The following is a 13,011-nucleotide window of genomic DNA, read 5'->3' on the forward strand; positions in this document are numbered from 1 at the left end:
AGTTTACAAACTACATTTATAAAAGCAAATATAGCCTGGAAATAGGCCCCATCTGTCTAGAACTAACCTTATACTCACAGTGTGTGTGGAGGACAGTAGAAGGAAAAAAAGGAAAACTTAGTTAAAATTTTAACAGAACCCCCCAGTATTGTTTTTTTATAGATAGGAGAACACGAGGTGATTTTCTCTTCCTTGTCTGTCCTCTTTCACGATTTATCCTCTTTCTCTCCAGGTTTAGCTTTCATCCTGGCTCTCTTCCCTGCACATCATTTCCCTCGAGTGCACGTATTCCCATAGGCATAATCGTGCACATCAACCTATATTTTTGAGAGATTTTCTTCCACCCTGATCTTCTGACTGTAACTGCCTGGTAGATTTTTAATTAAAAATTGTTTTGATGGTACACCTGGGTGGCTCAGTTAGTTAAACGACGGACTCTTATTTTCAGCTCAGGTCATGATCTCAGGGTCGTGAGATCAAGCCGCACATAGGGTTCAATCCTCAGCGCAGAGTTTGCTTGGGATTCTCTGCATCCCCCCACCCTGCTCATGGGTTCTCTCTCTCTCTCAAATAAATAATAAATCTTTCAAAAATTGTGACTTTTTCTAGTTTAATATAGAGGAATGGCTTAAGCATGTGCGTTTACGCATTCTTTTCTGAACTCCTGGATGAAAATAGTTAATATTTTGTACCATATATTTGCAGAGTGTAGTGTCTACCTGAAGAACATTTTACTTCAAAAGGAAAGATGCTATCTCCAAATGATAAAAAGTTAGAAAAGCTGGATCCGTTTTATCGACCTTCTATGTCCAAGCAGAAGACCAGCGCAGAAATCATAAGTGAAGCACGAAATGCATTAAGAGCAGTTGGGACCCAAAGACCATTTACACCACGAGAAAACCAAAGAAAACTGTTTGGGCCTGCCTCTTCAAGAACACCGGAAAATAGACCTCCTTCCTCCTTCAGGTAATGACCTTTCTCTTGCTTGTACACTCGGATATGTAAGCCACCAGATGACATTTTCCCTTAATTCTAGTTATGGATAGTTGCTTTTTTAAGTTTGGTGTCTGCTAATTACACCTCTTGTATCTATTCAAGATTCCTGAAGATAAGTCTAGACCTTGGGTCCAAGAAGTTGCTTTGGTTTGAAATGGTGGATAGTGGTTGCCGTACCAACTCTATAAAGCAATATGAACAAAGTTTTAAAAAAATCACTATATACATTTCTTCTTTTCATTATTCAGTATTTTTTAATCCCCCTAAAAGCAATGAAAAAGCTTGTTAATAAAATGTTCTAAGTACTATGATTTTTTTTTAATTGCTTCTTCCTCGAGGCTTATGCTTCAAATGCTTTTACTTGTTTTGGGGCTAGAGTTAACGAACATGTACTAGAAATAAACGATTCTTCACAAACTAATATTTCTGTTCATCTCCTGTGCTAGCCTCCATGCATCCAGTTTTGAGTCATCTGATTCCAGGCCCATCTCTGGTGCTCGTCTCAGCCCGCTAGAGCTTGTGAGTACTTTATATGACCATGAGTGCTGTGAAATGGGATTGACCCAAATTGATCCAGCATACTTGGAGTCAGTACTTGTATATGCTAAGAAAAGGATCACATAGACTTAAGTATACTGATAATTTAATATGAAAACAATTTCTTTTATATTTTTTAAATACAATGTTTCGAGTCTAATGAAAACACTTCTATTATTTTCCTATAGCTTAATAATAACGAAGAATATCAGAAATAGTAACCTGGCAAACAGAATGTTTTACAACAGTTTTTGTTTTTCACAATTTTTTTTGTTTTTTGTTATGCATATATGTTATTTTATTTTTAATAGTAACATATACAAATAAGTTATATATATGTGTACCTAAAGAGTCAAAGATTCGTTACCCAAAACACTCCAGGGGTCTCTTATTCCCTTATTCTTCATTCTACCCTTACCAGTGACTCTCACTTTTAACTCTCTTGGCACATTCTTTAGGTATTTACATCCAAAATTTTAAAAAACGGTGTCTTGTTCCTCTCTGACTTGAGTTTGAGGAATTATCTAAAGACTTCTCACTAAAGAAGATGACGATTTAACTCTTGTCTGTCCTCCCACACATCCTCACAACACATTCATCCTTTTTGTCCCCACTGCTATTCCCAATATAGATATATCATATTTTTGGTTAGATCCCTTTTCTCTGACTATGATTATATAAACCCTGTTTACAACTGAGTCTTGAACTAATGACGATTACTTCTCCTTCCCCACACCACTTTTTGCTTTCCCTGGTGTTAATAATTGCCTTGCTTTTTTGTTTTGTATTATTACCGTTTCAAATCCAAACTCGTCCCCAGGGATCTAAATCTCCTTCACATATTCAGGTACATGAGGTATTCTATTGATTCGTCTTTTTGGAGAACTTTCCCCAGTTTCTCCCAGACCATTTACCCTTGGTACCTGGCACACAGCTTGCTTCTCCCTCTTGTGATGGCTTTCCTGTCTCCTGTATCCCAAGTTTTTCTCTTTCTTGATTTACTTTTGGAGTATTTCTTCCAGTAGCTTCTAGAGAAAGGGTTTGTGGGAAGTACATTATTTGAGACCTTGATTGCTGTTTTTCGTCTCTAGAAGTTTGTAGGATTTTTCTCTTTGTTTTCAGTGTTCTGAAATTTCATGATAATGGACCTTTGTGTTAGTTCATTTTCATCCATTGTGCTGGGCACTTTCAATGGAATCTCATGCCCTTCAACTCTGGGAAATGTCTTTGAATTATTTTGGTGTGTCTTCCCCTCTTTTTTGTTCTGTTTGCTCTTTCTGGAATTTTAATTCCAATATATAGGAGTCCCTGGAGTGGTACTTCAGTTTTCTTTTCTTTTTTTTTTTTTTATTTTTATTCCCCATCTTTTTTTGGAAGAGACTTTATCTTCTAATTCTTTTGTTGAGTTCTTTTCATTTCTGCTGTCATATTTTTAAATTAGTTAATTATTATTTTTAATTTCCCAAAAGCTTTTTCCCTGCTCTAAGTTATCTTTTCTTATATAAGTATTCTTGTGTTTCATGGTTGTAGCATCTTGTCTGAGTATATTAATGATAATCCTGATTTTTGAATTATTTCCTTCTTCCTTTAAAATCTCTATTGTACCGTGTGTGTGTGTGTGTGTGTGTGGCTTAAACAACAGAAATTTATTTTCTCACAGTTCTGAAGAGTAGAAGTCAAAGATCAAGGGGGCAGTAGGGTTTATTTCTGCTGAGGCCTTTCTCCTTGGCTTATAGATGACCGTCTTCTCCCTGTGTCTCTGTTGCATTTTAACGTTTATTTTGGTTTCTCTTTTTCATATCAGAGGCTCTCCTCTGATAGCTCATGCTGCTTGTTTGGCTGCTCTTATTTGAAAGTAGAAACATGTGGAATAGATTGGTCAACCCATAGGTGATACCTACCCACATCAGGGAGGACTGCGTGGGCTGTGTTGTTTGTGAAACCCCCAGTAGCGGTGTCTTTAGGGATTAGCAGTATCTTTAGGGATTTCCTCATGGCTAGTTAATTCTCTGTAGAAGTATCTTCTAAGCTCTTGCCTGGAGGATAAGGGCTGGTTGCTAACTTCCAAGAACCAGCTGGAGGAAGAAGGTAGGAACACCTAGCATTCAGTAGGTAAATATTCAGTTAATATCTCTATTTATAAAAAGTACCTGACACCTAACTGTGCTTGGTTAGCCTGACTCAGAGAGCTCTGTTTTACCCCCTCTATGGAGCAAATCTCCCAACCAGGTAGCCTGACTACATGGAGCTGGGAGGGAAGGAGTTACACAGACTTTCAGCCAATCCTCCTTATTTCAATATCTCTTCCCCTTATAGCTCTGCGGCCACAAGTACCTCGTGATACTAGTCCTTCAGACGTTCATGGAATCCGAGTGTTAGTCAAGCTGCTTCTTGATTTTTCTTACTGTATATATGTGTGCATATTTGTGCGTGTGTATGTGTTTGTTTTTGATGAACTATTTGAAAGTAAGTTCTAGATCTTTTAAGACTTCATCCATAAATATTTAAGTGTGCATCTCATATGAACAAGGATAGTCTCCCACATCACTACAATGTTATGATCAGAGCTCAGAAAATTAACATTACTCAGTAGTATCATCTAATGTACAGTCTATGTTCAAATGACCCCAACTGTCTCAAAATGTATCGTATATTCTTGAACTACTCATCAAAATGCCTCCATGAGGAAGATTATGCTTGTTCTTATATTGTAGATGGCAAAAATAAATTTCCAATATAGCAAGCAGGAACCAGTGTGCAGTAAACACTTTGCCAGCCATTGTCGACACATAGTTTCTTATGCTTGCAATCTGGGAACCACGTGGGTCTTGAGCCAGCTGCAAGAGGGCCCCTAGTTTAGAAGCCCACTGGGTCTACCTTGTTGTGTGGTGGCTCTCTGTTTTATGATTCTGTCATTTGACTCCCAAGAATTGTTTTTAATATTCTGTAGTTTTGGGAGATTCACTCAGTTTGGGCCTATTCTTTACTAAAAATCTCTAGCTGTAGAGTTAACCTAGTCAAAACCAGTCCTTGTCAAACTGGTACAGTCTTTGGACTGCATGATTAGATATTAGGCGACGACAATATTGCCACTTGCCTCTGTTTAGGGTCATCTTAATTACATTTCTTTACTGCAGAATGGTTAGGTGCTATGTGCAAGGTAAAAGTAGACTCAGAAATCCCCATGTTGGAGTAAAATAACTCCTTTAGTTTGAACTCCTTTTGTTATAGTAGATTATGTAAGGGGCTCTAGTATATATTTCATTTTAAACCATAACTAAAGTTTGGAGCCCCCAGTCAAAAAATTCTGAAAGTGAACTTATACTACCTGCCTTTCCACCTTCTTTTGTTTTTTCCATTTCACCTTCGAGAGAACCCTCTGACTCTGAGGACCACCATCTTGGCAAAGGAGGGAGATAAGGCAGGAGGAGGGCAGGAGGAGGGAGTGGGAGAAGGAGACAACAGGAGGCTGGGACTGGGGTATCTAGGAGATACCCTAGTGAAGAGGCTCACTTGCTGAAAGACTTTGCGAAGACCAACGGACTGAACTTGAACACTTTCTGCCTCTAGATTGCTTTCTCAGGCTAGTTTGCATTTTAATAACTCCTCAGCTAATCAAGGTAGAGGGACCAAGAAAGCAGCCCATTCCAGCTGCTACGTTTAACAAATCAGCTCACCTCTTTGAACTTGTATGTTTTCCCCTCTCTCTGTTTCTACACCCCCCCCCTCTGGCCTGTGCTCCTCCCCCACCCCCTCCAGCAGGCGGTGGGCTGCCTCCGCTCAGGGGTGCCCTGGCCCTTGACAACTCAGGCCTTGGCTGCCTGGCCTGACTGACAGGGTGGGGTTCCCATTAGCACCTGTAATCATACAGACGGGAGGGAAACATGGGTACCTACTTGCTGTATCGGTGTGCCCCAGTGCATCTGTTTTCTTTTGTGGCAGCTCCCCACCTTCCCACGGCAGCTTTGAGACGTGGAGCTGTTGGGTGGTGGTAGTTATTTCTGTTTTCATTCTGCTACCCTGGTTAACTGGTGTTCAGATTTATATACACAGGAACAGCTGCTCTCTTACTTCGGATTGTATGAAGTGGGAAAAGAGATGTGCCCCTGTGAATAAATAGGGGATTTTGTCTTTCATCATGATTTTGGTCAAAACAGAATTCTCCCTGTATTTCCTAAACCTACAAAGTCTAGTTGTTTAAGTCCCAAATATTTTTATTAAACTTTTTATTGACTTGCAGAAAAGACACAGATCATAAGAGTGCAGCTTGATAAATTTACACAAACTCACCACACTCTGTAATCAGCATTCAAAAAGAAAAAATAGATCGTTGCCAGCACCCCAGAAGCTGCCTCCCCAGGGTGACTACTGTCTTGATTTCTCACAGCATAGATTAGGGTTGTTTTAAATTGTATTTATTTATTTTAGAGATAGAGAGTGAGCAGGGGGAGGAGCAGAGGGAGAGGGACAAGCAGACTCCACGCTGACCTCAGAGCCCGACAGGACGCTTGATCCCACGACCCTGAGATCATGACCTGAGCTGAAATCAGGAGTTGGACGCTCAGCCGACGGAGCCACCCAGGCGCCCCCGGCATAGATTAGTTGGAGCCATTTTTTACATTTTACAGGAACCATGCTCCAAGTATTTGACAAGTAAAATAATATAATCTATTTTTAAAAGAAAGGGACTTGGAATCCCATATATACCTTGGGGATAGGGGAAATCCGGGGTAAGGGAAAGCAGAATGAGAATGTCAAAGCCATGTTTTTTTCTGTCACTATTTCTGAATGGGAACATTAGAGCAGTGAGTCCCATGCTGAGAATGACAGAGGAGCCCAGCGACCTGTGGAGAAAATCATAGTAATAGAGGTGCACATACAGCTGCCACATCCAAAGGTTATGTGCTTGTAGGGATTCTTTTTAACAGCTTTACTAAGGTGTAGGGGCGCCTGGGTGGCACAGCGGTTAAGCGTCTGACTTCGGCTCAGGGCGTGATCCCGGCGTTATGGGATCGAGCCCCACGTCAGACTCCTCCGCTGGGAGCCTGCTTCTTCCTCTCCCACTCCCCTGCCTGTGTTCCCTCTCTCACTGCCTGTCTCTCTGTCAAATAAATAAATAAAATCTTAAAAAAAAAAACACCAGCTTTACTAAGGTGTAATTGATACACCTTGCGTAGGTTGTATATTGTATGACTCAGGGTTTTCTGGAAAAAAAGAACCAGTAGTCAGATAGGTAGAGAGAGAGAGAGAGAGAGGAAGAGATTTATTTTGAGGGATTGCCTCACATGACTAGGGGGGCTGAGAAGACCCTCGGTCTGCTGTCTGCAAGCTGGAGGCCCAGGAAAGCCGGTGTTTTAATTCCAGTCCAAGCCTAAAGGCCTGAAAAGCTGTGGGGGAGAAGGTAGCAGGGATCCAGTGGTGTGAGTCCCCATCTGAATGTGAAGGCTCGAGAACCGGAAGCACCAGTGTCCAAGGGGAAAAGATGGATGTTTCAGCCAAAGCAGAGAGGGCAAAAACACCCTTCCTCATTTGCAGGAATTTTTAATACTTGCTTTCTAACTTCCAAGAGGTGTTTTAGTGCGTGTGAGTGTGTGTGTTCTGTTGCTCTACAAATTAAATCATAGCAACTTTCTGAGGTGGGATGTGGCCGACTCCCTATAGAACAGGGGAGTCCCTGCCTTCCCATCTGGTGATCAGAGGGGCCATGTCAAAGATTGGGCATGGCCCGCCGTGCGGGGGTAAGGGTCAAGGCCAGGCAGATTCTTTAAATGTTCTAGGAATTCTGTCTTTTTCGATTGGCGTGTTCTGTGAGAATAGCCTTTCGTTCTTCAGTAGACTCCAGCAGTTTTATCAGCCGGAACAAATCCTACAATCTGACTTTCCCAGTGTCCGTGATTATACTTGAGTCACGGGTTAGCGTCATGGCACACAAAACAAGGGAGGTGAGGTGCTCAAGGGAAAATTTCAACTTCCTTGCTCTGTTTTCTGAGTCCAAAAATGAAGTGAATCTTACAAGAAAAAAGTTTTTACTGTTTTGCTACATAAAAGCCGATTTGCTCCACAAAGTGGAAGAACGTGTGGGAGATGCTGGCAGGGTGGAAACTGATGGCTTGTTTAGTAGTTTTCCCTGGAAGAACTAAAAATGCTTACATGTATTACTTTATACTTTACGTAGTCCAGTGAGATACATGTTTAAATGGAATAAGTAATTTTCGTTGAGGACAGTAGTCACATGGGACTAATTTTTCATTATACAATGATGGATTTTGCACTAGGAAAATAATGCTCTTTATCAAGCAGCAGTTAAGAGGTTTTATCTCACCATCCAGAGATAATTGAGTTATTTTCTTTTGGGTAAAAATTAGCTTGGCATGTGTTCCCTTTTTATAAGATCTTTTACTTACTACCCAAAACATTTATAATGGTTAGGGCATCTATAAAAGAAGCCGTTTACTTTATTCACATTATTATTATTCGGCAGACTTTTCAATCTTTGTTTCAAGATTCAAGATACCCACAGAGGACAGGCATTCTGAGATAAGAAAACCTCGTGTCCACATTTACTACTGAGATTATCCTTATGGATTTCATCTCTCATAACTATAACTAAAGCACTTTTTTTCCCCGTATTGTATACTCTTACCTTTTTTATTACTGTTAGCTTCATAGCCTAAGTCACATTCTTATGAATATTTTGCAACAAGTTAGGGAGACTAAAAAGGAAAGGGACTATTAAGTAAATATAGCATAATTTATGCAGACAAGTGAGTGTTGTTACCTTCAGAAGAGACCCCTCTAAATTCAAAATCTCTTTTCCAGCACGGTTGTGTCAGAGGCTAGGGTCTTGGCTTTTGAGACTTAAAAGTAGCCTGAAACCAAATCTGGTAAATAAAGGGTGAAGGAAGCTAGTGCTTCTCAAGCCTCTATAACCAGAGATGCATGTGTGTCAGTGTCCTTGCAAGAAGGGGCCCGTCTCCGTTTGATAGCTGGGCAAGTACAGGGAAGCAAATGGACTGCCCGCCTTCACACAACTAGAAATGGATTACACTCCAGTTTGGTTTGATTCCAGAGTCATTGACTCTTCCCCTATATTAGACTGGTTATTTTACTTACCCTTTTTCTGTATTTAGAAAAATGTGTCTTTATTTTTTTATTTTTATTTTTTTTTAAATTTTTTTTTAAGATTTTATTTACTTATTCGACAGAGATAGAGACAGCCAGCGAGAGAGGGAACACAAGCAGGGGGAGTGGGAGAGGAAGAAGCAGGCTCATAGCGGAGGAGCCTGATGTGGGGCTCGATCCCATAACGCCAGGATCACGCCCTGAGCTGAAGGCAGACGCTTAACCGCTGTGCCACCCAGGCGCCCCAGAAAAATGTGTCTTTAAAGTCATAAAGCTAATTTTTTTTGTCTGTCTGGTTTATGGATTGATTCTGGATGTAAATGAAGAGGAGGATACAAAAACTATCATCATTATTGAAATAAGTAACTTCTTAGAAGGAGAACTCTAGTATGTTCTAATATGTTCTATGTTCTATTAATGTATATGAGAAAATGAGTGTTCGAAGTTAGGTGTCATATATGATAGATAACCTCACCCACTTTTCCAAGTCGTCTGATTTGAGTTTCACACTGGGTTTCTAAAAAGTGTGTTGACTTACCTATTGGATTGAGAGTCGCTCATTTCCCATATTACGTAAGTGACTTTAGGAACTTCAACTTGATTGTTTTTGGTCAGAGAGCTAAAAGCACTTGCTGCCATAAAATTGCTCTTTTATAAGCAGATAGTCATGTTAAAGTTGGAGGGAGGAAGGGAGGATCACCAAGCAACACCAAAAGTGGGAGTTTAGGTCCCTGTGAGGTTCTGGCCGGGCTGGAGGTGAGATTACAGGGTGCTCTAGGCGGCATAGTGCCCCGTGCTTTGGTGCTGGTATTTTTTAAAGTCTTTAAGGAATTGGAATTTTGCCAGTCATGTTCCTTTTCTAAGGGTATCGGCATAGAATTCTTGAGATGTAGAAAATAAAACATTTTTTTAAAGATTTTATTTATTTATTTGAGAGAGAGAGAGAGAGAGAGAGCACAAGTTGGGGGAGGGGTGTGGGGTGGAGTCAGAGGGAGAAGCAGACTCCCCGCTGAGCAGGGAGCTCAGAGTGGGGGAGGGGCCTCCATCCCAGGACCCTGGGATCACGACCTGAGCAGAAGGCAGACACTTAACCAACTGGGCCACCCAAGCGCCCCAAAATAAAACATTTTTATATTATAAGTCCAAGACAACTTCTTGTTCTTATGTCTTAGACTTTATAATCCAAATTAGTCAAGAATTTTTATAATCTTAAAAAAATACTTTTGTGGAATCCAAAATATGTAAAGATAGTATTTATATTCCCTATAGTTCTTGGCATATATAGGTGCCCGGTAACTGTTCACTGAGCTGGCGAGAACACAGAAACGTACAAAGCATTTTGAATATATTGTCTCAAATGTTACAGTCTCATACAGATATTCGTTCCCTAGCATGGATAAATTGTTTTTTCAAACAGGCTGAGTGTGGTAATCAAGTATTTAATATAATATACTTGACAAAAAGAATGAAAGCCTGTTATATGTACCGCACTCAGTAAAATGGGCCGGCGAGATGCAGAATCAGGTGGCCAGGACGAAGCGAGCAGAAAACCCTGTGTCCATCCGGAAGTGTCAGCACCAGCTCCAGGGTGCGGGGGAGGGGAGAGTCTTATTTGAGACACGAAAACTCATGCCCATCATTTGAAAAATCTCTTTCCAGAAACCGAAAGCTCCGGCATCTCCCAGCATGGAGGAGGAACCTTGCCTTGCGTTTCCCAAACCCCCAGTGGACCCTGCGAAGATCAGAAGGATAAGCAGTGCCCGGGCTCGCTTATTCAGGGCGGCCTCCCAGGGGGCCCTGCTGCCTGACAGGACCCTGCCTCCCGCTGAGTGTAAGGCCGGGTGGCATCCTTTGGAATCTGGGGGCGGGCGTGTTTTTTTGAATTGGCTCACGAACGCTGTTTTTACATGATTTTTTTTTTCAAACCCTACAAGATTTTTACATTAACTAACACTTAGTGAATATTGTGCAAACCTGGTTAAGAAAGAGTGTTCGTATATTCTTCTGGGCATTTATGAAGAATACCTAAATAGCACAGTTTTTTAAAAAATAAGTTACTTGGTAGGGAAAGAATATTAGGGTGAGTGTTTTCTGAGGAAGGAGTTGACCTATATTGGAAATAAGTGATTTTTAAATTAGAGTTCAAAGAGTTGTTAATTTCATTAGGCACGGTTAAGATTCATACGATGTGCCCTAAGCTTAGGTCTTTGAAAATACCTTTCCAATCCCATGTGACAGTGTAAGCTGAAGTTGGATGGAGCTTTTCCAGTTCTTTTCCACAGAATTGCCAGTGGGTATCTAAACCTGGAAACAGAGAAGCTATAAACCTCAAGTTCGAAGGTGTGCCCCAACCACTGGAACCACCCCTGTCCGGAGTATACTAAGAGTTTTTCAAATTCTGCAGGAAATGACCATTAGTGAGATGGCAATCAATTTAGTGGATCACCAGCATTTAAAAAACAAATGAAGTAGAATAGAATGGAAAACATCAGGGCATATCGCAGACAATAAGGGTAGGTATTGCTTCAAAGAGACCTCACTGTAGTCATGGACATGTGTATTCAGGGTCGTATTACCAATTTATTATATATTTATATTAAACTATATTGTGAATTTATTATTATGTGTAGTCAAAAAGTTGGAAAACCACTTTACCAGGGGCTGACCCAAATGGCCCTCCTTCAGTCAGTAAGGCTTGATGAAGAAGGGTAGGTTTACAGTTACAGAGAGGACATACCCAAAGATGGATCCCCAAAGTTACAAGCCACCACCTGAGGACCCCACTTGCTTGACATACAAGCGTTTTCTTTTAGTTAGTCACTAACATTTAAATGTAGAAGATCTCATGGAAGAATCCAGATTTATGGCCTCTTGTGGGAAATTGGAAGATCTAGCAACACTGGGCCCCCGTTCCACGGAGCACCCACCCCTGTTAGCCCAGGGTATGAGCTGCAGCTCCCTGTGTCTCCCCGGCCCACTTTCCTTGTTTCCTGGCCCCTCCAGTCCCTCATGATGCCTGACATAGCCGAGGAGGTAGAAGCAAGAAGGAAGGAAGAGACAAAGAGCAATACAGGGTGTGCGGGGTCCCACCATAACGGATGCTGTCGCGGGATGTCCGATTAGGCTACTCGCTTTACCGCGATGTTCCAGTTTGTTTCTTGTCTAACAGTCAGGCAATCAGGTATTTACTGAGCCCCTTCGAAGAGCCAGGTACCACCCTAGGCCCGTAGGGTCCTGCCCTCAAAGCGCTTGTGAGGGGAGATAGACAGTGAACAGGAAAACAAGGAAATGAGGTAATTTGGGTTCCAACAAGGGCTATAAGGAAGGTAAGCAAGATAATGGGATGGAGAATGTCCGTGGCGGGAGTACTTTGTGTGAGCTCAGGTGGCATCGGAATGTGTCCTTGAGGAAGTGGCCCCTGAGTTGAAATGTGACTGATGAGAAGGAGGCAGCCATGTAGAAAGCTGTGGACAATGTGCCTGCGCTGAGGGGACAGCAAGGCCCGAGAGGGAGGTCACTCTGGTGGAGGAGGACCCGAAGGCCGGTGTGGCTGGAAGATGGTTAACCCTGGGGACGTGGTGAGAGTGGAGGCCACAGCCCAGCAGGGCCAGGCTGGGGAAAATGGCCCACACTCTATGCTGCGTGCCCTGAAAACCCAGGGCAGGGTTTAAGCAAGGGACAGACCTCGTCTGACTTAAGTTTCTCAACTATAGCTGCACATTAGAATCACTTGAGGAGCTTTTCAAAGGTTCCAGCACCAGGGACCCAGTCAGACCAATTAAACCAGAAAGGAGTGGTATTTGCAGGAGCCAAGTCCTTGCCAACATGAGAGGGAATGGGATCTGGAGCCCAGGGTTAGGGGTGAGGTCAGACGATGTCACTAGGAACAGTGTCACTCCTTATAAACGGGCTTGGCAGAGCTGGTGTGAGGGCACTGGTGTTTGCTACATGTTTCGCTTCTGAGCCAGAAGGCTGCATATGCGTTTCGTGCATTTAACCCTTAGCTCTGAGGTGAGAGCCCTGCTGCTTACTGAGCTGTTCACGGCTCTGCGCAGGTGGCTGAGGGGACGATGCTTCACCCACCATCCTCATCGTCTTTGCTTCCCTCGTGGCTTTGCGCCTTCCCTTCTGGGCCCCCTGCCCTTGTCTGCACAGCCGCGGCACAACGGTGCTCTGGGAGGTGCCGTCTGCGGGGTCATTTCCCAGCCCTGAGGCCCTCCTCGCTCCGCCGAGGGGTCGGAAGCATGGCTTTGCTGCCAGTCTTGTACCCACCCTGTTTGCAGGTGCCCACGGCTCCTCAGCCCCGAGGTCTGGGTCAGCACTCAGAAAACAATGGCAGTAAAAAGTCATTGTCAT

At 42.4% G+C, this 13,011-nt stretch overlaps 1 protein-coding gene across 1 annotated transcript in view; it reads left to right on the forward strand.

The window, feature by feature from the left end:
- The window catches only part of ARMC2 (armadillo repeat containing 2), a 101,742-nt gene that overhangs the window by 6,696 nt on the left and 82,035 nt on the right, over window positions 1-13,011 (forward strand). Inside the window, exons 2-4 of the mRNA XM_045798426.2 lie at window positions 706-966; window positions 1,443-1,515; window positions 10,315-10,486. Of these exons, the coding sequence (XP_045654382.2) occupies window positions 749-966; window positions 1,443-1,515; window positions 10,315-10,486 (463 nt within the window). The 5' untranslated portion in view covers window positions 706-748. The remainder of the gene's footprint in view (window positions 1-705; window positions 967-1,442; window positions 1,516-10,314; window positions 10,487-13,011) is intronic.

The sequence above is a fragment of the Ursus americanus genome, chromosome 11 (genome assembly GCF_024610735.1).
Source record: "Ursus americanus isolate L20-20 chromosome 11, mUrsAme1.1.p, whole genome shotgun sequence".
In the NCBI taxonomy this organism is placed as follows: domain Eukaryota; kingdom Metazoa; phylum Chordata; class Mammalia; order Carnivora; family Ursidae; genus Ursus; species Ursus americanus.